The following is a 26331-nucleotide window of genomic DNA, read 5'->3' as shown; positions in this document are numbered from 1 at the left end:
GTGATTGTTGGTTGGACCGAGCCCGACTCGGTGCAATGTCCATCCTTGTGTAACACTCGAAGAGATGAGGCTGGGATTGGTTGCCAGGGTGGGCGATCGTATTCTTGAGCATGTGAAGAGGGATGTATCTCTCCGTGGACGATGGTTAGGACTTCTGGTAAGCTTCACGCGGTCTGGAGGTAGGTTAGACTGGAAAGTCAAGAAACATCCTGAAAAGAGGAAAGATTTTTTTTTCCTTCTATTTTCTGTTTCATGTGAATAGATGATAAAAAAAAATATATTATGCTATCCTAGGATGTCCTTCGGCAAGAAAAAAAAAATAACTATATGATAGCCCAGTTGGTGCCCCTAAGTGAATTCCTGAATTAAGTTTAGTTTAAACTTTAAGTTTAAGTTTAAACAGAGTTTAAGTTTAAAACAAAGAAAGTCCAGTTGCATTTGAAGAGCACCTTTGGGACAACCATGACCTGGATAGAACAAGAAGCAATGGGTGGAAACTAATCAAGAAGAGAAGCAACTTAGATCTGAGGAGAAAGTTCCTGACAGATAGAACAATTAATCAGTGGAACAGCTTGCCTCCGGAATTGTGAATGCCCCAACATTGGAAGTCTTTAAGAAGATGTTGGATAGCCATCTGTCTGAAATGGTATAGGGTTTCCTGCCTAGGCAGGGGGTTGGACTAGAAGACCTCCAAGGTCCCTTCCAACTCTGCTATTGGATTGGATTGGATTGGATGATTGAGAATCTCTATAGACAGAGTTTAAAAGAGTTTTCCTTTCACTGGGCAAACGCTGTGTCTTGGAACACAGCTCCCATCCTTCCCAGCAACAAATATAGATGGGAAATACAAAACTGAGTCTTTTGCTTCCCCATGCCTTTTTTTTCAGGTTATTTTCAGGTAATTCCTTGCAGGTTAAAGGTTTTTCTGCTCTCCTGTAATTTCCAGATCTTTCAAATGTTGTTTGAAGGCTTCTGCTCTTCAGCCATTGAGAACCAGGATCAAAAAAACCTCAGTCTCCCTCCAACTAGCTGTAACCCTTCTGTAACAAAAAATCCCTTTTGCTCATTCCACATTAAAGGAAATTAAAATAAATTACTTGGGCTCAGACACGTTATATTCACATCTTTTACTTCACACTACATTAATTTGTCGGGCTGGCTGTAAAAGAAAAAAAAATCCTTACGCAGAAGGAACTGAAAAAAATCCTCAAAGCATCTTTCCCCTTGAAAGACTTGCTAGCCCAACTGTGATGTGGGAAGCAGAGTAGCAAGGATTTAGTAAGAAAAATGTTAAAGGGCACTACACCTGGTCATAACTATGCTATAACTAGGGGGAGGAGCAGGAGGAGGAGGAGGAAGAAGAGACGAAGAAGATGAAGGATGAAGGATAGAAGAAGAAGAAGAAGAAGAAGAAGAAGAAGAAGAAGAAGAAGAAGAAGAAGAAGAAGAAGAAGAAGAAGAAAAACCAAATCCAGAATGAACAGCTGGCTGATTGTGCAACAAACCATAATAACAATGATGATCAGACTTCATACTCATGTTTGTAAGAGCTAGCTCTGGGAGAAGGCTAATGCTGGGAAAGATGGAAGGAAAAAGAAGATGATGACTAGCAGCAAGATGGATTGAATCACAATGGTGACGGGTGAGTGCACCATTGGAAGACCTCAGAGGCCAGACCTTATCATGGAGAAAATCTATCTCTGTGGTTGCTAAGAATTGATACCAACTAAATTGCACATATCCAATGAAATGAATCAATATACAACCAAAAGTATTTTTAATGGAGTGTTGCATAACTTGTGAAGGTTTTCACAGCCAAGATAGCAATAGAAATAACACTTAGACTTACTTATATATCTTTTCATAGTGCTTTACAGCCTTCCCTAAGCAATCTGGGTCCTCACTTTACCGGCCTTGGAAGGATGTAAGGCTGAGCCAACCTCGAGCTGGTGAAAAATTGAATTCTGGGTAGTGAGCAGTGAGTTAGCCTGTAATACTGCATTCAAACCATTGCGCCACCATGGTTCTGTCAGGTTTATAAGTCTATCATGCATAATAAAACAACTCTTTATGTTTTTCGCATTTGCAGCAGTGATTAGAAATAACTTTATACATCTTAGACAGTTCCTTGATGTTATATACTAAAGGTGTATCATTTTTTAAAATAAGAGATTTTCTCTAATTCCATTACTTCTATGTTTTATAGCAGTGGTTCTCAACCTTCCCAATGCCACGACCCTTTAATACAGTTCCTCATGTTGTGGTGACCCCCAACCATAAAATTGGTGTCTCGATTCCTAAGACCATCGAAAATATATGTTTTCTGATGGTCTTAGGCAACCCCTATGAAAGGGTCGTTCGATCCCCAAAGAGGTCCTGACCCACAGGTTGAGAACCACTGTTTTATAGCATACTAGCCAATAACATGACATTGCCCAGGCATTTATTTATAGGGTGAAAATGTCCAGACCAAATGTAATTTCTAATGTTGGATTTTCCCCTTACCAGAAGGGGCCCCCTTGTGGAGTACTGTGACGCCGTTACCATGGCAACTCCACTGTGCTGCATAGTAGAAGCCATTTTACAGCACTACAGTAGAAGCCATTTTAAGGCACAACAGGCTGTATTTTAACAGAACACACACCGAGAAGGATTTTAGGGGTGTCTTATCCCCACAATATTTATTTCCAGAGAGTACGTTATCTGTGTACCAAGTTTGGTTGAAATTGCTCAAGGCATTCCAGAGTTATGCTGGAACGTGCGCGCATGCTCGCGCACACACACACAACTGTGTATGTGTGTATGTGTGTATGTATGTATGTATGTATATGTATATGTATATATGTGTGTGTGTGTGTATATGTGTGTGTGTGTGTGTATATATGTGTGTGTGTGTGTGTGTATGTATGTGTGTGTGTGTGTGTGTATATGTATATATATATATATATATATATATATATATATATATATATATATATATATATATATATATATATATATATATAATGAAGATAACAAACACTCTTTTTCTGCAACTAGAATATATTTTCAGTAAATGGCTGAATCTCTTGGAACAAGCAGACTGGCAAGGCAGATGGTCAATAGCAATCCTAGCCTTAACAACAGCTAGAAATCAATGGGTACATTTGATTTCCAGATTACATTTAATATTTAACAATATATTATGGACCTCTATACTATAAATAATGTATGCTTGCTATTAAACATTAAACTTCAATATCTCTGATCAATGAGCATTTTTTTAAAAAAGATTAAAACTGACCTGCTGATATCTTGAAGGGTTTTTATATTATTTGCCAGACTGATTGCCCAGGGCACTTCCTGATTGGTTCAGGACGAGTCATTGTGGAACAACCAATACAGAAAGATTTTCAAGAACCAAGAAAGACAAATGGTGTTTGGATTCACAGTTTAATTTTTAAAAATATTATATAATATATAATAATGTTATCACAAAAAGCAGCTTTACTTGGAATTGCTTACGATACATTTAACCTCATCAAACATCCACATCTGCCTATCCCAGTCCTTGGGAAAGACTTGAGCCATCACATCTGGTCAAGTAGGGTGGCCGTGCAGTACATCCCATAGGTCCGGAGCTTTGACAGGATATAGAAGGACAGCCTCCTTAGCTGCTGCCCCCACCTTAGGGAATATCTCCCCCCGCCCTGACTTTGCCAATTAGCATGGGGGTCTAAAAGTAGGATGGAGCCCTGGGTGTGGCTGCCAGCCTAAGGATATTCCTACTGCCCTGTTAACCTCCTAGCCTTGAATTTCAACCTGATTTATTTTTACCTGTAAATTCTATCTTGTGTTTAACCTGTTTTAAGCTGTGCTTTGATTCATGCATATTATGTTGTTGTAAACTGCCCAGAATCAATTAGGTTTAGGAAATTAATAAATAAAATAGAACAAAAAATTAAAATAAAATAGTGAAGAAACAGAGCCAATGCAGCCGGATTCTACCACACTTTCAATATGATGACCTACCTCAGTCTTCCCAAACCTGGTGCCTTATCAAGGTATTGGGCCAGAGTTCTTATCTACCATGTTTTCCCCAAAATAGGACAGGGTCTTATTTTCTTTTTACCCACAAAATATGGCTTGGGCCTTATTATGAGGGGAGGGTTTATTGTTTTGGGGTTGCCGGGCGGCTGTTTTCTTGCAAGTGGACTCCCAAAGAGCCAGGCACAGCCTCATGGGCGAATGGCTGTGTTGCGCTTTCGCAGCAGCGCAACACAACAGCCATGAAACAACCATGCTCACGAGCAGCCAGCCGGCAAACCCCCTTTCCAGCCGGGCACAGCACCATTCACTGACCTAGGGGTTTCGCCAAGCTGTGTGAGTGCCTGTTTGCCGCCAGCCAGTTCCTGCGGCTTGGCGCCTTCGAAATGTCAGTGAAAGACGCTCTGCACGGCTGGAGAGGAAATTTGCACGAGCAGCTGTTCCGCTCCTGCTCGTGTGCCTCCCAGCCTCACAATGCCCTGGTCCAGCTCTCCCCACAGAGGCACAGTACTTCTGCTGCCACCGCCACATGGCTTTTACGGCGGCTTCCAAACCAAGTCTTCTGGCAGTGGCCGCTCTGGACATATGCTCTATGGTTGTGGGCCAGCTGCCGGCTTAGCGTACAACCATAGAGTGTGGTTGCTGTGTTGCACCCATGAGGCTGTGCCCGGCTCTTTGGGTGCCCGCTCGCAAGAGAGCAGCTGCCCGGCACCCCCCCTTCAGCTGGGCACAGCGCTGCTCACCAACCTAGCTGTAGCCCAAAGGCACCAAGCAACACAATCACCTTTGCCTCCCCCCGGTCCCCACGGCTTGGCGCCTTCAGGATACCGCTAGGTTGGTGAGTGGTGCTCTGCCTGGCTGGAGGTAGGGGGTTGTCCAGGGGGCTTATTTGTGGGGGAGAGCTTATATTTTTGCCCATCAGAAAAATGTGGCATGGCCTTATTATTAGGACATGTCGTATTTTCAGGGAAACACAGTAAGCAATTAAGAGTTAGATTAATGATTGACACACAACGGGATGGCTTACATAGGCACAAATGGATTGCTAGATAAATCAGCAGCTTTCTTTTCCAAGCAAAGTCCAAAACAAGTTCTAAGTCCAAAACAAGTAATTTATGCAAAGCTCTCTTTTCCTATGTGCCCAAATCGGGCTCAGGGTCATTATTTCCTCCTTTTCTGCCCAAACTATTACCAAATACAGAATTTTCTAGACTATGACCTAGAAAGAGCAAATCTTGATCCAAAGGAAGTGGAGGTAAGAATTGAGTCCGTCTGTCTGAAAAATAAAAATCGGATTTCAGAAATTATGCACAAAACAAACACATCCTTCCCAATGAGAAAAAAAAAGATTTTAAATCTAATTATTTCATTGCTTATTTTCAGTGAAATTGTGATATTTTATATTTTATAGAGATTGCACCATTATTTTCCGATTAAAAAAATGAGCATTTAATTATCAAAAGTAAACAATCTATTTCTTGTTCAATCCTAATGATACATATTTTACTAGAGAATATTTAGAATAGTAATTTTAATCAGATTTGCTCTGTTGTGTTTTATTTACTTGCTTTACTACATAAAAACTCATACCAAAATAGGGCCATTTTATTATTAGAGAATAAGGACTCATTTTAGGAAATTATGGGACCACAGAGTTTGAAGCCCCTGACAAATTTGCCTTCGGGTTTTGGGGGGCTGGACTAGTATAGTAATTTTATATTTGAAATCACTGATATGTGATTCTAGTTTGTCCATGTTCTCCTGTTGGTGAAATACAGTTCACAGCAGTCCCAGATATTGCTAGGAGCTGTAAGTGAACAACCTCTGAAAAAGCCGAAGTCCCCTTGCTTACTGCCCACAAGAAATTCTCACCCTGAACGTTGTAACACTTTTTTGCCACCAGGAGGTGCAATTTACTCTAGTATATTCCTTTCCCCCCCCCCCCCCCAGAATAGCAATTTGATCAGGTTTGCTTTGTTGCATTTTTATTGACTTTGCAGTAAAGAAAACAACTACTTGCAAAATAGTTTTCTCTATTCCATTTTGGTATGGTGAGCAATCGTTTTTCTGCTTCTTTAGTTCATTTTTTTTTCTTTTGTCTGTCCATGTGGATTTCACTTATTACACACAACACTTGTCTTAAATAAATAAATAACCACCCTGTAGGATGAAGTACAATGTATGGATAAGGTAAAGCTAAAGGTTCCCCTGCATATGCGTGCTAGTCGTTCCTGACTCTAGGGGGCGGTGCTCATCTCCATTTGTAAGTCGAAGAGTCAGCACTGTCCGAAGACGTCGCCGTGGTCAGGTGATCAGCATGACTCAACTTCGAAGGTGCATGGAACACCGTTACTAAAGTGGTCCCTATTTTCCTACTTGCATTTTTTACGGGCTTTCGAACGGCTGGGTTGGCAGAAGCTGGGACAAGTAACGGGAGTTACACTATGAATTTGAACTGCTGAACTGCCGAACTTCTGATCGACAAGTTCAGTGTCTTAGCCATTGAGCCACCACATCACCTTGATGTATGGATAGTCCTCATTAAACAACCACAATTGGGACGGACAACTAAGCTGCTAAGTCACGTGGTTGTTAAGTGAGAAATCATGTGACTGTGATGTATGATTTTAGTGCTGGCTTCTCCATAGACTGTTTGCTGGGCACCAACCATGAAACAGACAAATGACAATCATGTGACTGTGGGACAGTCATAAATACCCAGTGGCTGCAAAGGATCTGAATCTCAATCACATGACCTCCTGGAATGCTGCAATGGTCATAAGTGTGAGACTGGCCATAAAGTTACTTTTTTTCAGAGCTGTGGTAACTTTGAATGGTCTCTAAATGGCAGTTGTTAATCAAGGACAACCTGTATGGCTCCTGCACAGGAGGAAATGTTTAATGTGCTCCTTGCCCTTTCTGAAAGTAGACATATCTGACCCATTTTTAGTGTTTAGCTCAGTTTCCATTCTGAATTTCTAGATCTTTTAAGAGAAACTCCTAAACCAGTTACTTATTAGCTGAATATGGATCTGTCTTTGCATCAAATAATGCTCAAATTAGCCTGCATCAAAAATGCTATAAATAGAATAAAGCATCAGTAAAGTACATATCAAAAATCATATCAATAAGTCAGATAATATATCAATAAAAATATAAACCAACCAACCAGAGGTGGGATTCAGCAAGTTCTCTCCGGTTCGGATGAACCGGTAGCAATGGCTGTGGGAGGCTCTGCCTCCCTTCCCTGATATAATGCGTAAGACTGTGCATGCACAGAAGGCCGTACGCATGCGCAGACAAGCTGTTTGAGCTCAAAGCGAGCGTGCACGCCCACTCACATTCGCGAACCGGTAGGGAAGGTAAGTGAATCCCACCTCTGCAACCAATCATGTGTTAGCAAGCTTGCCCAGTTACTATAGCCAGTGACTACCAATTACTGTATATATTGCAGCAGTTGCAAAAATAATATACTGAAACATACAAGAAGGTTGCAAATGAAGCTGATTGGTTTGTTGTATAGAACAGTGGTTCCCAAACTTGGCAACTTTAAGACTTGTGGACTTCAACTCCCAGAATTCTCCAGCTTGAAGTCCACAAGTCTTAAAGTTGCCAAGTTTGGGAACCACTGGTATAGATTATGTATGCCTGGGACTCTGTTTTTTTTCTATTTTTTGTTATATTACTCAATTGCTTTGTGTCTGTTTCTTCTATTCATATTTGTTCAGAAATTTACCAGTCATATTAGTCTCTGTTAAGTTTAACTCACTCACTCATGTTTGATCCTCGATATGTACTGTATATCTCCTCTGAAATGCAGTTGTTTACATGTTTTCTTTCTCCCAATTATTATATATTTTTTGCTGATGTTGATATTCGTTTGATCTATAGTTATGTCTAATTAGTTATAGCTAATAAATAAAAGAAATAGTCCATTAGATATAGCCATGCAGCTCTAATGGTGAGCTTTTGAAAGTTTTCTTCATCTTTCTTGTGTATGCAAATTTTAAAAAAATGTGTTGCGGAAGTTAAGGCTGATACTCTGAAATTAGAGTAAACCTAGAAGTAGCTAGATAATAGAAAGAAAAAAATCATGTTGAAACTCCTACTTGTACTGGTTTTGGTATTACTATTGGTAGTAATTTATGAAAGGTTACATATTATCTCCAACTACTACAGCAATATAGTTAATGATTAAGATCCCAGGTTTGAAGCAGTGAGAGCCATACTCAAGTCTTAATCACAGGCTTCAAAAGGGCAATCATTTTCTATCAGTCCAACCTATCTCACAATGTTGTTGCAAAGACAAAATAAGTCAATCCCCATCTCTATCCTAAGTTCTCAATTGGATAAAAATATACTAAACTGATATTTTAATTGCACTGCTATGTATACATTGCCATATTCCATTGATTTCAGCTGGTGCTTTATTGTCCATTCTTCTACTGTAATTGCTCCCAATGTAGATAAAGATCACAATAAATCAAAGATTACCTTCATAATTGCATCTAGCACTAAGGTGAAAAGATGAACAGAACTGTAGCTCAAGATACAGCATAATATAATTCTTTGCTGTTCTTTTTTTATCAGAAAAAAACTGGAAGTATTTTTGACCAGTCACATATTACTTGTAAATCTTGCATTCTGTATGCTATCTCTTCAGGAAAAAGTGAATACTCTTATCTTAAAATGAAAGAACCCAGGGTCTGGGTTAATTCATCAGAACATCAGTGTCTTTCCATGAGTTGATAGAAATGAATTGCTGTAGATTCAAACTCCTGTCACATGACATATCGGGACTTCTTTCCTGTTGTCATATAGCTCCTTGTGTAGGTGTGGCGGTCACCCATAGCCCAGTGGATAACAGGGCATGCACAGTCACGCTGAACCACACAGGAAAAAACAAACTCCTAAAACTCCATAACATCCTCATAGTTCATAACATAACATCCTGATAGTTCACTCTAGATGTGCCTTACCCAACGACGCCCAGGATTTGACCATATATAGACAGAACTTCCCTGAGCAGTAGATTAGCAATTGTAGGTTGTCAGGCTGTCTTAAATCACATGTTGATTGTTCCTCCTGCCTTTGTCCTATCTCAATAAAAGGGGCTTCCAGACTCCAATCTGGGTCGTCCCATCCCGAGAAAGCTCGTGTCCATGTCTTTTCTCAACATTGGCCTCATGGGCGAACCATGGGTACTTTGCACTTTCCCATTTGCTAAACCAGATGTGGGCGTGGCCTGCACATGATGCATCCGGCTCGCGGACCAAGAGTTTGACAGCCCTGCTGTAAATGTATTGCTGAAGACCTCCCTGTATTATTGACTGGGAGGATAGTAACTTCCATGTCAACTACACTCAATCTGAAATCCTTGGGGTTATCAGACTTTGTTAGCTCCCCATGCTCACAAAAAGATTATCCAGGATGTCTTTGGGGATTTGAGGGCTTTCACCTGATTGTGTCTGAGGTTTCTCATTCCCCGTTACAAAATTCCTTGGTACATCTGAGTTAAAGGTTATCGAGCAAAGTGGAAAATATTCGATTTTTGATAGAGGAACAGTCATGCTTTGCCCTCTTTTTATAAGGCAGCTTTTGAAATGAGATGGATCTTGCTTAATCAATGTACTATCTTACTTAATCAATATCCTGAAATACAAATAATGCCTGGGTTTGTATAACTACTGGTTAGTATCCAGTGCAGTGGTGGGTTTCAATTTTTTTAGAACCTATTCTGTGGGTATGGCCTATTTTGTGGGCATGGCTTGGCAGTCATGTGACCAGGCAGATATGGCCAACTTGACATCACTCATGCACACTCAGTCACATGACATCCCCCCCAAGCCATGTGGCAAAAAATTTTGGGACTCCTACGAAGGGGAGGGAACACAGGGGAAAACCTCCCAAAAATAGACAACTGGAGGACTGAGGGCCGAAATTAGGGAGATCAGAGAATGCAGGACAAAGAGGAATCCAGCAGAAAGCTATCACATGCTGGGAAAGAACTTTGGGAGATCGGAGGAGGCAGGAGAGAGGGGAATCCAGTAGAAAGCTATCACATGCTGGGAAAGAACTTTGGGAGATCAGAGGAGGCAGGACAGAGAGGAATCCAGGAGAAAACTCCTGAGCTTGCCACTGCTGTCTGGTGGATTGTGCCGCTGGACCTCTCCATGCTTCTTGCCTCATCCCAGAAGATGAGGAACACAAGGGGGACCCCTCCCCCTGCGGATGGCTCTGGACCAGCAGAGCCTCGTCCTTCTTTTTAACCAGGTGGCTGTTGGAGAGAAGACGACAGCGCGTGCCCTTGGGCTTGTGCAGAGCTGAATCCTCGCCTCCTGTTCTTCAGCTGCTGCACAAGCCCACATGGCATGCGCTGCCCCCTTTTCTCTTGACAGCCGCCTGGTTAAAAATAAGGATGAGGCTCTGCTGGTCCCCAAACTTTTTAAAGATGCTGACCGTGCCGCGTAAGCTCCTGTCACCGTCCCCACCCCCGCGCCCATGCTTTCTCGTAGCCAGGCATCTTAGGCAAGTCCAGGGACTTTGCAAAGGCCTTGCGAGATCCCTGAACTTGTGAAAGACATCGGCCGCGCCACATAAGCTCCCGCCGTCATCCCCACTCCCGCGCTCATGCTTTCTGGTGGCCCTGCAGCCCTGCGCTATGTGAGCCCAGGATCCTTGCAAGGCCGCAAAAGGTCACTGGACTTGCTTATAGTGCAGAGCTGCAGCAGGCCGCTCCAGATGGCCTGCCACTGCCCCCCCCCCTGCCCAGCGCTTAGTTGCAGCTTACTTACCTCCTCGCAGTAAGCAGGCAGCAATAGAGAGCCAAGCAGGAAAAAAGGTAAGTGAGTTTAGATAGGATTCTTAGAGATGGGCGGGGCGATTGGTGAGCCAGCCAATCAGTGAGTGGTGGGCGGGGCTAGGATAGGGTGGACAGGTGGGGGAGGGAGTGATGGAGCGGCTTCTGGATGGGTGGGGGTGAACGAGCGAGCAACAGGCAGGCGTTCCAGAAGTTACTTCCAGGTCCACTGGTCGAACCTCCTCTCACTGGAACGGTAAATTTCACTAACTGGTTCTCCCGAGCTGGTGCAAACTGGTAGGAACCCACCACTGGTCTAGTGGTACCTTTAAAAATAAGTTACTTTGACCCAGCATGAACCACTACTTTAAAAAGTGTCTGTTTCAAGGACTTTGGTTTCTGTTATCTTTCACAGAAGCTGTGATGTCCCCAATTTCTTATTTATTTTGCCTTTTTCAATACTAAAGGTCCTGAGTTAATTATTTATTTATTTGCAAAATACTGAACATTTATAATATTTAGTTTTAGTTATAGACAAGATTGCCTAAAGGCTTCTCAGGTTCATTTACAATGATGAAATCGTAAATGAATTAATAGAAATTTCTGTAGTAATCTTCACAACATTTTGCAATATGACGCAAAAAGATTTAGTAGAACTTTTAGCAAGCCTAATAAAGGAGAATGTGTCACAAGTGAATAAATAAACTAGATCTAATGCAAATATAAACTTAGGGAAACCTGCTTAGAACAATACCTGATTGTGCCATATTAGAGATTTTGAGATGGTGTCCATAGGAGGTTGATGAGATAACTTTTAGGCTCCCACTACTTATACTCACTTTCTGTGAAGCAATATCTGAGACGCTGAATGAATAAAACACTGTTTACTGCTTAATCATTTGTTTAATTTACCAATGTTAGTTTGCTAATTTATCAATAAAATGTATTCATGACCAATTCCACATAGAGAAACCACCAGTTCTTTTGCCCTGATGGAAACTGGGTGTAAAAAATTTTCTGGCTCTAATTCAGCCTTTAAAAAAAATAATAATCTGATTTTACGAGAAAGCATGCCCATTCTAAAGACAGTATGCCTTTTAGAGTTTTCTGGCTGTTAGAAGAATCAGGAACTCTGCATGCAGTGGATCCGAAGTGTCCTTTGCCAAGTCAAAAAGTTCCTTGTTTCTGTTGTGGTGTGCTACCATGGACAGCATGGTGATATCTTGGTGCTTTCCATGTACAATTGGAAGCTTCCAGTAGTAGCTTCTTCATTATTTTAAATTAATTGGTTGATTACGTATAGTCAAGTCAGTGCCAACTCTTAGTGACCACCTAGATCAGGGGTGTCAAATTGGCAGCCTGTGTGCCGGGTGCGTCATGCACAGGCCAACAAATTGAAAAAAATGCCACAAAATATCATGTGATGGCAATGTGACATGGCGAGTTTGACACCTGTGACCCAGATTGATTTTCACTTTGGGTTACTCCCTCCAAAATGGGGGGAACAAATGGAGGGAAAAACTAATGCCTGCTAGTTTTAACAGAATATGCTTGCATTGAAAGATGGCAGAACTATAAATAGTGCTTTGCAGTGTATCAATGTCATGTTTAAATCCAATTCTTAAATTTTTAAAAAATATAAAAGAAATCAAGTAAGCATTGAGTCTGCTTAGCACTGAAGAAAGTGTCTCTGCGGATACTCACCATAGCAGGCACCGTGTTTAGCGCTCAGGATTCTTCAAAAATAGATGAGAACATTCACCCAAACCGGTAGTAAAAATGCTACTGTTTCCCTGAACCGACAGTAAAAAAAAGTGTTTTAAAAGGGTTTTTAAAAAGTTCTGACGATCAGCTGAATGACAATCAACTGTGCCGCACGGTCGTCAGAAGTTTTTTTTTAATTAAGCTCTTTTTTTTTTACTGCCGGTTCTCCCTATGCATTTATTTAATGCATAAATACATGAAATAATGAATTGCTTGAGACAATGAAATTACAGATATATATGCAAGGAATCAAAACCACTAGCACACAATTCACTGTAATCTTTAAGCAACTGTTTAGCAAGAAAGAATAGAATTTAAATTTAAGAGTTTTTGAGATATTCGAGGAAAAACAAAATAACAGTTGAAGTTGCTGATATGTTATAGTTCAGCAGACTTTGCCAAATAGCTAAATGAAATAGAGACAGCAATATTAACACTGATTAATACTAATGAATCATTTTGAAAAAGCTTTTTGTAGATAAGACATCAGTCTCTGTTTGCTAGGATATTTACTGAGTTTGAAAGAAATGCATGACTTAATTAATAGTTAAGCAATTCTGTGTAAATAGCACCCCTGTATACATAGGGGAAATAGATCTTAATGCAGAATGGATCACAGACTTATGCTAAAAATCATATTTCATTGCTCTCCTCTTTAGTAAAGATATCTTATGATGACATATTGTCACCATTATTATCATGAATCAGTGTTATCTGTTCATCCAGCAAATTACATAGATTTTATAATTAGTATTTTTTAATGATAGACGATAATGACTGGAGACTTTTTGATTGACCAAAATACATCCTCTCATTTTCACCTCAAATGTGGATACATTTTCTAGTCAATTTGATTCTATAGAATCAAAACTTTGTAAATTGGATTATTATTTTTAATTTATGTGTTTTCAACACTATTTCAGTATATTCAAACTCAAGATATATAAGATCATAGTCTAGTTAATTTATAAAAATAATTCTAATAAAATAGTGTACCATCTGAATCTTGGTTACTTCCTTTCTTCTTTATCAATGTAGGCTTTATTTAAAAATAATAATTTTGAGATATCATAACATTTTAAATTATTATGGCTAGTTCCTTGAATTTTGATTGGAAACATCAAATTCTTACATTCATGATAATATTGCTTTTACATGCATCAAATAGTTACCCAAAAAATTATGAGAATTAATTGAAAAATAAACTAAAAACCTTTTGGTTTAGAGCATGACTGGCTCCCATGAATAGTTTATACAAAGAGGTAAAATTAAATATTAGAAAATTAATTGTCATTAATATGTTTATGTCAAATATATTAGAAAAATGGAAAAGACCAGTCAAATCTTAGCAAACAATTTATAAAAGAAAAAAGGATGACAATTGTTGCAATGGTTAAAAGTAAAGAAGATATATTATGTAATTCCTCTGAACTGGAAATTTTCAGTTTTAAAACTCTACTAATATATGTACAGCCAATCTGAAAAAGATTTTCATGAAGAGATAGAAGCTATTGTTGCCAAGATATCTTTTGAAAAATGAAGATGTCTATTAAACAGAATTATTTATTTTTCAAATTGTATCTGTTTAGTGTTAAATTTTAGGTAAATCTCCTTCATAGATATTCCTCTTCTTGTGTGTACATTACTATAGGATACTATTAGTTAGTTGGACTAGGTGTCTATTCATGGCACCTTTAGTTAGTCACTGTTGAGATCAGTCAATTTTTCAAATAGTTCTGTTACTATTACACCAACTTAAAAATTGTATTACTCTTTTTCTAGGAATTGGCGTTTTGATCCTTTATCTAATGCTAAGTTGTTGGTGCTATCCAGTGAAGCAATTGTCAGAATTACTTTATGGAAAATGTGGATGGAAACCAGTATTTATACCCTGAAAAAAATGGAATTGTTAGTGATGGCGAACCTTTTTTGGCTTGCATGCCATAAGTGGGGGGAGTGCACCCATAATGCAATGCACACACCCCCAATGCGCATGCATGCACTACAGGAGTTCCCCCCATTTTTTCCATGCTTTTTTCGCCCTCCCCAGGCTCCAGAGGCTTTATTGGAGCCTGGGGAGGGAGAAAACAGCCTCCCCCAGCCCCCAGAAGCCCTCCAGAGGCTTCAGGGACCTTCAGAAGACTTCCCTGAAGCCTCCGGAGCAGTGAAAACGACCCTCCGAGGAAAATGGAAGTCACTGTGAAGCCTCCTGAGTAGTCAAAACAACCCTCCAAGCAAACCGGAAGTCCGTTCCCAAACTTCCAGTTTGCCCATAGGGCAAGATCATGAAGCCTCCGGAGGGCCCCCAGAGGGGGCAAGGGAGGCTCCTTTTGCCCTTTCCAGGCTCCTATAAAGTCTCTGGAGCCTGGGGAGGGTGAAAAAATGGCTTTAAAAAAGGGTGAACTCAGCTGGCCAGCGCATGCATGTGTGCTGGCCAGTTGACAGGGCAGCGCCTCGCGTGGCCTGACAAATGGCTCCGCGTGCCACCTGTGGCACGCGTGCCATAGGTTCGCCATCACTGGCCTGGGAGACTAACTCGCCATATTTATCATTCTATCTATTGATTTCCCAATTTGGGAAATCTATCTATTGATTTCCCAATTTGGGAAATCTATCTATTGATTTCCCAATTTGGGACCTGCGTGTTCAACTTCAAAACATCTAATCTGCTATAAATTATTATTAAATCATTTTTATTTATTTATTTTATTGTAACTCTAGATCAGGGGTGTCAAATTCAAGGCCCTCAGGTCGGATCCGTAGTGCCTCTGCCAATGAAAACAGGCCAAAAACAGACCACATGGGGGTTTGGGAGGCCCGTTTTCAGCTGGCAGAGTACTGCAAAAGGCCATGGAGAGCGAAAACAAGGCACAGGGGTGCCGCATGAGGCGTGGGGGGGGGCTGCGTATACTCCACCATACCACTTTTTGGCCGGTAAAGTGCTTCAGGAGGCATCCGTCCTGTCTCTCCCCCCCCGCTCCCTGCACCCCACCCGCCAGCCCATGGAGGAGAACTACAATGCTGAACCAGCCCTCAAAGAAATCCAGTTTGGCACCCTTGCTCTAGGTAGTTTAAATAAAGTACAACCAGGATATACCATATCTTGGGCTCCAGGCTTGAAACAAAACCAAATTTTCAAGCCTTATAGGTGTCAAGAGGCACAGTACCAATCTAATTTCAAGGGGACAATGTACCAAGAGGATGAGGCCCATGGCAGAAAATGTTCTCCTAAGTCTCACCATCAAGACTCCTTAGCTGATGATACTTGGAGCATGCTCCTCCTCATGATCAGGTAAGACAGGTACAAACAATTAGAAGAGGTGGTCCCATAAATTGCTCGGTCCCCAGCTATGCAGGGCTTTAAAGGTGACAACCATCACCTTGAATTGTGTCTTGAAGCACAGTGGAAACCAATGAAGCTGAAATAGTGGTGCCCCATATACTGATTAACCAGTACCAGTAACTCCCCGTGCTGCAGCATTCTGCACCAGTTGAAACTTTCAAATACTTTTCAAGGGCAGACCCATTGCAATAATCCAGTCAGGAGGTAACAAAGGCATGAGTAACGATGGGCACAGCCCTACGATACTAAGAATTTTATCATTAATCTTCCTAAAAGAATGATAATGAATTAATTAATTTGAGGTGCAAGCTGTAATGATTGACTGGAATAAAAGGATTCCAATTTTGCCTAGATAATAGGAACATGTTTTAACATTAATATTAAAAACTGAAATAAATATTAGATTATATTTTATTCAACAAAAAAAAACAGCATTTTGTATTTGTTAGACTGCTATGTTTTTTTATAGAAAGAGCTGGATCAAAGCATGAAGATGTAATAAAAGTACAGGTTCTATCATAGTTCCATTTAGGCGAAGAATTTGGGATAAGAATCTAATTCAAGTCACAACTGAATATTTTTAGATATTCATATTCATTTGAATTATATTCATAATTCATGGTGGTCAACACGGACAATAAAGCAGAATCTTGGGGCCTTTCTTTTTTACTAAAAGCCCTACTTGTCAGCATTTTTTTTAAAGTGGGTCTAATTACTCAGTGATGCCCAGATTTGATACTAATAACCTAAATATAGCACTTATAAATGTGATGCAGAATAGTCATAAATGATTATAATAAAATATGGCTACCATTCATTTCAATGCTTATTTAGAACATTTATGTAAGTGTACTGCATGCATTTGTGAAATTATGCCTATGTTTTGGTGTGGAGTGCAAACTTCCTTCCTTCTTCCCAAATAATTTATCGAACTCTGTTGATGTTTCCTCTTTTATATCCCATTCCTTAAGCTGCTGAATAAATGCTATACAGTATTTAAGTAGAATATCTCCTGGCCTCAGAACCCCAGAATTTTGATTTGAATGATTTTCACCATCCCTTTCTAGTCTGTCTGTTGGGGGTGAGGTGAGCCTTAAAAAAGCAACAGCTTTACTCCATTTATCCTGATTATTTGAGATAAGGTGCTTTCTCACAGTTTAAAATTGGATGCTTTTAGCACAACCAAATTTATGGCCCTTTTTTTGCTTTTTATTTACTCTAATATTTGGAAATCACTTACTTGTGCCAGATTTCCCTAAATAGAATTTCAGAAACATAGGCATGTTTCTCTGCTAGAGTTTCATTTTCCAACATTTGAAAATGACTCACTAGTTCTCTTTTGTTAAAGAAAAAAAAACATTTAAAGCTTTTTCCTCTCTAATTATTACGAGCTTTAGAACTACAGATGGTTGCTTGGCAACATATTTAGTAGTTTTCTAACTAATTCTCTCCTAGAGAGCATCAGATTAATTTGTTCTTTTTTTTAAGCCAGTGATGGAGTCCCAGTCTTTATTTCATCTATTTCTCAAACCGATACCTGGCATCTTACCAAGATAGTTTTTGAGATACTTTCGGTTGCTTGTAGAGTTGAGCATTTTTTTTAAAAAAAATGTAACTTCCTTATCTCCTTCCTTATTTTGTTTCAATCTTCCCTTCTGTCTATAAATGTTGGCAAGACCTGCTCCCAACTAACTTCAATATTTTTTAAATTAAGTCTAACAAAATATTTGGGACCCAGAAGAGGATCACATCCAGGAATTGCCCCAGTTCTCCTGACTCTTAAAATTCAGGATATTGTGCCTTTCTCCTACATACAGGAGAGATAAATCAGCCTCAAAGTATTCCTGGATAATACTTGTAGGATGACTTATACATCCTGCTCCAGGTTGTTTTGTTCTATGCTGATATCTTATGTTGCTAATTCCATTTCAGTTCTGCTGCTAACCTGATTAATGGACACCTGGGCATCTTCTTCAAAGAGAAGATCAAGGTTGGACTTTTTGAGGTAATTAAAAAACATCTTGTCTCTGTTCCTATCTAAGTGTCTTACTGTGGAAATATGTTGGAAAAATGGTTTTACCTTGAAATATCTAACTATGTACGTACCCATCAAACACATTGGAAGCAGGCAATACCTTAAAAAATGAACAGAATGGCTGCTAATCCTTGTTCTAAGCTTCAGTCTTACCTACCTTTCTTTCTGTTTATCACAGCTTTCCCTTCCCCCGTCACATGAACCGATAGACTGGAATTCTGATCAAAGGATTTGTCTCTGGGGTTTTCTCCTACCACATTCCCAATGACAAACAAGCTCTTGATATTAATATGTTAGTAATGTTTTCTTTAGAGTCTAACTTGCCTGAAAACCCAAGAAGCCACCATAAATATAGAACTGGAAAGGCGGGTTTTATTGAAATGAATTAAGTGAACCATGATATAGAAGAGAAGGCAGAATGTCAAGGTGGCATTTTCAACATGTATTGAATCAACTCAGCAATGCTGAAATTGCTGGGCCAGCAAAAACCTGGATTATTATAAAATAAAAGCCACCTCTGAAAAAACCTTGACAAGAAAACTACAGGGACTTTGTTCAGGGGGTTTCTGAGAATTATAAAATTCTCAATACTCAGGTTGAGCCAAGCCATCCCAAAGGCAACAACTGAGGGAAGGACTAAAGATCACCAGTCTATGTCCTTCTTTAAAGGCATTCAGTCACTGGGGAGACGTGATGTATTTATAATAAAATGAAGTGTGGGGGCTGTTATGTTTTCTTATCTAGGTATATTGCAGTTAAAGTGGATTAAACACTATTTACATGTTCTAATTCTATTCAATCTACAGAAATAGATGCCTTTCTTCCTGTTATTTAAAAATTACCACATATAAAACAGCAAGGCTTAATTCTCAAAAACATTTTCCAGAATAGAAACATTCCAGTTTGGTCAAACATAATGAAATAAAGTTCCTCGATATTATCAAATGATAAATTCTACTACAAAATGATGTTTTTCTTGACAATCTGAAAATGTCTTAAATGCCTGGTGAAACTTCAATGAATGAGGAATGTGGGAAATTAAGCAAATTTTGCTAATATAGAATTCACCACTATTGTTCAAAGCTGTCCCAAAGGTGTTTTTTTTTTTCAAGAAGCAACTGGACTTTCTTTTTTTTCTTTGAAGACGTTTCACTTCTCACCCAATAAGCTTCTTCAGCTCTGACTGTGTCCAGTTGCCTCTTGACAAACCATATCTGGGACAACTGTGACCTGGATGACTGAGAATCTCCATAGACATTGTTCAAAGCTGTTTTCATAACCCATATCCAAGGTTATTGGAGGCCAGTTTGATGCAGTGCTTAAGAAGCTGGGAAACCATGAATTCTATCCTATCTTGGGCACAAAGCCAGCTGGGTGACTTTGTTGCCAGTCACATTTTCCCAACCTTAGGAAGGAGGCAATGGCAAACCACCTCTGAAAAACCTTGCCAAGAAAACTACAGGGACTTTGTTCAGGGGGTCTCTGAGAATCAGACATGATTGAACAGTTGGGAAAAAAATGTATCACGGTTATTTGCCAAACTTAGCAGGGTGTCTTTGTATCTTTAGATATTTCAGAAGCAAAATGCTTCATTAATTATGTTTTGCAATACAGAGCTGGAGTACGTGCATTCTTTCAACAGCAAGTGCTTCCCAAGATCATGCATTTGGGAGAATTTAGCTTTCTCAGCCTTCAACTGCTAACATGTTCTTCAAACGCAAAAGAGCTTTTACAGCATTTCCCTTCTAATCAGTAATGTATCCTTTGTTAAGACTGGAAATCTATTTTGGCTTACTTTGACTCCAAAAAAGTTCCCAAAAGAACTTTGCCCCTTTGTATTTTGGATTAACAATTCTGTGCCTATTTAAGGAAATGAAACTCTTTGTTCCCTTCATATCATGACTGAGATGCCTTCGCTGTAAATTTCTCCTATCTGGTTTTTTTCCCCTAGAACGGGATCAACTCATTTCACTTCCTAATGCTATCCAACCATTTAGTAGCAAATTAGTCACAAGCATTTGAATTATCTATTTCATTTATTTTTTTCCCTAATAAACTTAAGAGAAGCTTGGCATTGCATGAAAATCTACGCAGACACATATTTATTTATGTCGAGAATGTGCAAAGCTCTATCTTTAGAGAGAAGAAAGAATTGGCAAAGAATTTCCCAAACTTTTTGTTGTCTCTCGCAGTACACAAGGATCTAATCTGGGGGTAGTTGATAGTTTTCCAGAATTACATGTGCTTGGAATGAGCATGGTTTGTACAGAACTCTCTGTCTCTCTGCTTCTTCACCCTCCTACCCCTCTCTCTTTGCCGCACCATGTGAACATGTTTCCAGAAATGCCTCTTATTATATTATCTATGTTATTGAAATCAGAGCAACATTTTCTTTTTTAAAAATGGACAGAGTTACAATGCTTGTAGAAGACAATGCAGGCAAACAAATGGTCAATTGAAGTATAAAGGGGCAAAATGTTTCTTACTTTACCTGCTTGGATGATGAACTGAATTTGCAGGCACGGCAATACATTGGATGACTTTTGGGCTCAACTTACTTCACTGAGTTGTAGTAGGAATAAAATTCAGATTCTCATTTAAACCACCTTAAGGTCTTGTGAGGGGGAAAGGGGGTACTAAATAAAACAAAGTGAATAAATGAAGTGAATAATGTGAAAATGTTGTCCTACATTGCATATGCAATTAAATAAAGAAGCAATGGGATTGCATCTTTCCTGTGATCTCAGGATTCTTATATTCTAAGCAAGGATAATTTAAGTCCTTAAATTTGTAAGAATAGAATCTTCAACTTAGAATAAAATTAGCCAGATCATTTTTTGAAGGATGCCAATAGGTTCACTATTTATTTAAATGTGAACATTATCTAATAGCAATTACCTCTGGACAATTATGATTAGTTTGGGTTATACCAATGTCTTGGGTAGTTTGTTGTTTATAAGGTAAGGAAAGGCTTACCTAATCTTGTTACATTTGGGGGTTTTTTTCAACTCCCCATTCAATCTTTGAAAGATGCACAAGAGCCTCTTTCTCCAGGTTGGTACCCTTCGTGAGCATTGGACTACAGTTCCCATCAACTCCCATTATGAGCTACCCCAGCTGAGAATGATGGAATACATCTGGAGATAGTTTATTATTATCGTAATATTGAAATAATTGTTTTCCTTTTAGTTTCCAAAAAACAATTGGAAGGGGATTTGCAGATCAAAGTTGAAGGCTTACCGGGGGGACCTTTTTATAGTAATTGTGATTAGAGTCTTGTAGCAATACCTAAAGGATTTATCTGGAAATAGTGAATTTATCAGATGTGAACACCCTAATTTTACAAAAAAGCAGCCAGTTTGGAACTGCCTATATTCTTCGTCGTTATCTTAATAATTCTTAGCTCCTTGTTAAGGTCTTGAATTATTAAGTTTCAACCAATCTTAGACTGGCAGTCTAACTGTTGATTACCCACACATAATAAATAATAATAATAAAAGTTACCTAATCTTGTTGCATCTGTTCCTTTCCAACCCTTTGAAGGATGTATACTACATGAGAGTCTTTCCCAAGGCTTGTGCCCTTTATTAACATTGGACTACAATTCACACCAATGCCCATCTTTAGCTACGCTGGCTGAGGATGATGGAATGTATCTCAAGAGTGTGAGGCCAGATATGAAAGGCCCCTTTCTAATCTCATTCTTTCTTCTTCAATCTCCTTCTCCTGATATCTCAGTTCTGATCTGCTCCACCTTCTTCTTCCTTTTGCTTGGTCTTCTGACATCGTCTGAGGTGGTTAGGATACATCAGGTCACACCTCAGCCTGTCAGGACACAGTGCTTCCTTTTCTCCAGCCCATCACTTCATTTCAACTTCAAAGAGGTTGCTTTCTGGCTGGCCTTGTTAGGCATAAATAATGACAATGAACCGTGTTGCCTATTCTTCCCCTTTTAAGTTTTGGAAAGCAGTAGAAAGCATTCTCTTAAACCCAGTCAAGCCATATCCAACAAAGGCACATATATTATATGTACATAAAACAAAGTCTTTACCAAACTTGGCACTTCTGTTTTGTAATAGAATCAGCAAACACATCCTGTTCATATCAACCTAGAATAATTCTCATGTCTTGGAGTTTCTAATATAATTCCTATATCATCTACCTCAGTTCCATTATAGTGTAATTGTGCATGTGTACGTGTGCATGTCTGTGTACCTGTGAGTAGAAAGAAAGGAGCAAAAATATTGAATTTATGAAAAACCGCATTCCTTGTATGGCTTAGTACCACTGGACCAGGGGTGGTATTCACTTACTTTCCCTACTGGTTTGCAAATGTGAGCATGTGCGGCACGCCAGCTTTGCTCACACGTGCCCTGTCCACACATGTGCTTGGCCTTCCGCACATGCACTTTGATCACGCATGTGGCTTGCACGCATGCACGTGGCTTGAAAACTTGCCTAAATAGAGCCAGGGCGGGTGGGCAGGCTCACTTGCGATTTCCACTGCCAGTTTGGGTGAACTGGTCCGAACCGGCTGAATACCACCTCTGCCCTGGGCCAATAATTAGCTATGACTTCTGATACTTGGGCTTCAGCTCTGACAAGATCCCATGGCCACTAAACTTTGCAGAAAAATCCACGGCTTTCTAGAAGATCAGGAATATCTTTACTATCAGTAAATTGGGAACAGAGAGGCAAAAGAAAAGAAGCAGAAAGATAATTTGGAGGAACATATATTTCTATATTTTATAGATTCTGTTCTTTCTATATAGGATTGTCTTTTTCATGATAAAGATTTTGCATAACTGCCATAATAAACACCACCCATAGTCAAGTGTGGCAAAGTTCCCAAGGTGTATGTTTACACAAAGGAATGCCAAGGCTATCCATTCCAGCAATTTCTATTGCTGAAATAATATATCACAAAAGTGGATATACTTTAGATTGTAGAAGTAATGGTTGGATGATGCTGTACAATTTTGGCTAGGCTTCCCAAAGTAGAAGTTGCAGGCATACAATACTACAAATCCAGAATTCAGTTGAATACACAAATTGGCTTCTCGTGATCTTGCCAGGTGGAATCCACTAGATATTAAATATTGTTATGGACAGAGCAGAAATTACTGTGCTTGGAAGGCAATCTTTAGTATTCACACCCATGAATTCAAAATTGCCGTATAAACACATTTCTGTATTTGGGGGAAAAAATTCTCATCTGGCACATCTTGCTATTACACTCAAACCAGTTATGTTAAATCAGGCCAGCACAGCTAGTGATCCAACAAGCTGAAAATTAAGTTTCCAAAGTATATTGTGGCAATATCAGGTTTTGGTGACCTTTAGATCTAAAGTCTGAGGCAATCAGCAGAACTCAAAGACAGGCTCAGCATTACATGTGATGCTTCAAAAGTTCTGCAGACCAACATTAAATTGACAAAAGGCTTGATTTGTTAAGAGCTGTTTCCAGTCCTACTGCAGTACCAAAACAACTATTTCCACATCCTCACCTGCCCTACATATAGTAGCTGATAGGTTTCAGTCAAAGTGTTTTAGCTTTATTCTTTCAGGAGCACATTACCTGAATTCTCCATTCTTGGAGAACGGAGAATTTGGAAGGTGTGTCTGCAGGAGCACTCCTAGTCTGTTGCCATTTCCTAACTTTCCTGTTGTGCAGCATTTGCGCTCTTACCTGGATCCTGAGGCCCTTTGCATGGTCACACATGACCTAGTCACCTCTTGGCTGGATTAGTGCAGCACACTCTACATGGAGCTACCCATGAAGAATATTCGGAAGATGCAACCAGTGAAGAATGCAACAGCGTGCAGAATTCTGGGAGTTCCTAGCTGATCCCAGTTATTAAGGAATTGAAGAAGGGAACAAGGAAAAGAGCTTTTTCCCTGTGGCCCCATTCTCCTGAAACATTCTACCACCAGAGGTGAGATCTTTTGACCTTCTGAAAGGGATTAAACCTGGCCTGGGACCTGAGAGGATCGCTCAACACTGGAGATGGCTGACTCATCTCCCATCCCATCCATCTCTTAATTCATTTGTTTCATTGGGTTTTAGTATAGTTTTTAATAAATATTTTACTCTCCTAGTTTTTAATATTTTTTACTTGTTTTATAACTTGTAAGCCATCCAGAATCAACTTGTAGGAGAGATGGGTGGCATAAAAATTAATAAATAAATTAATAAATAAACCAAGCAAGCAGAATCACTTTCACAATCTTACCTTTGTGCGCACACACAGCCTCTCACTGGTCTTTCTGTCATGGCCTGTTTCACCATTTGCATCAAAGAGAGAGAGAAAGAGAGAGGCTGCTGCTAAAGGAATCATTGGATCTTCTCTGCCTCCCCTTTGGAGAAACAAGAGAGTGCAGAGTGCCAGATATATGTGACCTATGAAACAAGTAGGAGGTAACTGGGAGCTAATTTTATTTGCTGTTTGGCTGTTGACTATTGAATGGCTCAGAAAAAAATAATGCTTGACTTATGGGCAACTTACCCACATTAAATTAGTGTTCCACATCTACGCTGTGACATAATAGTTAAAGCCCATCAGGACCATTCATGGAGGGAGCTCTAAAAAAATCAAGATGACTTCCAGAACTGTGGAATTGAAGCCCCACCCTAGGGCTGGGGTGTCCAACCTTGACAACTTTAGACCTTGTGGACTTCAACTCTCAGAATCCATGCTGACTGTGGCGAATTCTGGGAGTAAAAGTCCACAAGTATCAAAGTTGTCAAGATTAGACAAAGTCATAGATCCATTGTTGCCCTAATCATAGATCCATTTTTGACTTCTTTTATCCTCTCACAGGGGCCCCTGATGCTCATTCTAATTGCTTTCTATTGGCTGATCTTAGAGTACGTGGTAAGAACATCAGGATGGATGAAACCACAGGAGAGGTGGGTTGCTGCCGGTTCAGCCTGGATCGACCAAACTGGTAGTAGCAGTGGTGGGAGGCTCCATCCATCTGCCCGGACACTTCTGGCAAACAACGTGCGCTCATGGGAGCGCGCCAAAACCAGTAGTAAAAAAAACTAGTGACCCACTTCTGGGTGGACACCAATTTGTCAGCTGCCTGATACTAAAAGGAGAGATTTTCTGAAAAGGATTCACAATATTCTTCCTGTCTTCCTAGCTACAGGCATTTCATAGCAGCAAAATAAACTAAACCCACAAAAAAATGACTTATTAAAGTGAGAGAGGCAGTTAAAAATTAAGCAAAATCAACCCTCTCTTAGCCCACCATAAACCAAATTGGCCATAGTTTGACTAATTTCAGGAAATAATGCCAAAGTACTGGAACCAAAACTATTATTTATTATTTATTTATTACATTTATTGGCTGCCCGTGTTGCCACAGGATAATACTGGGTGAATCTGTATTATAAATAATTTAACTTCAGAGAAGCTGAGGGGCAGACTTCATTCCCGCCATTTTCCTCTACTTTCTTCACGTTGCACCCCAGGTCAATATGTACTGTCTTTATTGCCTTTCTTCACTGGAGTCAATGCTGAGCAAACAGGCGGCATATAAGGACTGTGGAAATATTTTAATAGGTGAGTGGAACGAAAAGGCTTGATCCTCTCTAAATTTTTAGGATACAGCTTCTTCCATTATAGGGCGGAAACACTGCCCTCATTTCTCAGTCTGTAAAATACCACACCAGCTTGGGGTGACTCACAGAAAGAACAATAAGTGCATGGTCATATGAAACAAAACAAAAAACAGCATCAATAAATTGACACAATTGGTTAAAAATAAATGAGGAATGAGGATATAAAGTAACCTCTCAAGACCCTTAATTTTTTGTTTATAGTCTTTGTTGTTTTTGACTACAACTATGTTTTGACCTTAAATGGGTTATACCATTATATTGTCGTGTTACTAGATGGTGTATTCCTCATGGCATCTTAGATTGAAGATGTTCTGGAATATATTGAAGAGAATGTACTGGCAGCAGCATTCAATTCTAATATGAATGATCCTTGGTGTTTTCTGAGCTTGCTTGTTTTCTTGCAGATGTTTCATTACCCAAACTAGGTAAAGATTAGCACTGTTAGATGTTACCTAGTTTGGATAAGGGAAGATTTACAAGAAAACAAGCAATCTCAGAGAGATTTCTCTTTTCAACCCTGAGCTACAAATATTCTCCTTTACTGGAATTCAGACTATAGACTTTGATGAATATGTCAATGAAGAGTCTCAATCATCCGGGTAGAATCATCTGAAAATTGAGTCAGGACTTCTTACCTTGTCTGTTTCAAATGAAGAAGCTATCTGAATAAGCAATGATACCTTTCGAACCAACAAGAAAACAAGTTCCCTTGCCATAACACAACTTCCAGACACTTT

General features: G+C 39.6%; 1 protein-coding gene across 3 annotated transcripts in view; it reads left to right on the top strand.

The window, feature by feature from the left end:
• The first annotated feature begins 49 nt into the window (after window positions 1-49).
• The window catches only part of ALDH1A1 (aldehyde dehydrogenase 1 family member A1), an 86001-nt gene continuing 59719 nt past the window's right edge, over window positions 50-26331 (top strand). The window contains exons 1-3 of one of the 3 annotated variants that reach the window (XM_032212494.1): window positions 50-179; window positions 17865-17937; window positions 24789-24877. In XM_032212494.1, the coding sequence (XP_032068385.1) occupies window positions 142-179; window positions 17865-17937; window positions 24789-24877 (200 nt within the window). In that variant the 5' untranslated portion in view covers window positions 50-141. The remainder of the gene's footprint in view (window positions 180-17864; window positions 17938-24788; window positions 24878-26331) is intronic. The other 2 variants (XM_032212495.1, XM_032212496.1) reach the window with 2 other exon arrangements.

The sequence above is a fragment of the Thamnophis elegans genome, chromosome 3 (assembly GCF_009769535.1).
Source record: "Thamnophis elegans isolate rThaEle1 chromosome 3, rThaEle1.pri, whole genome shotgun sequence".
NCBI lineage: Eukaryota > Metazoa > Chordata > Lepidosauria > Squamata > Colubridae > Thamnophis > Thamnophis elegans.
This window is presented reverse-complemented; position numbering and strand designations above follow the sequence as displayed.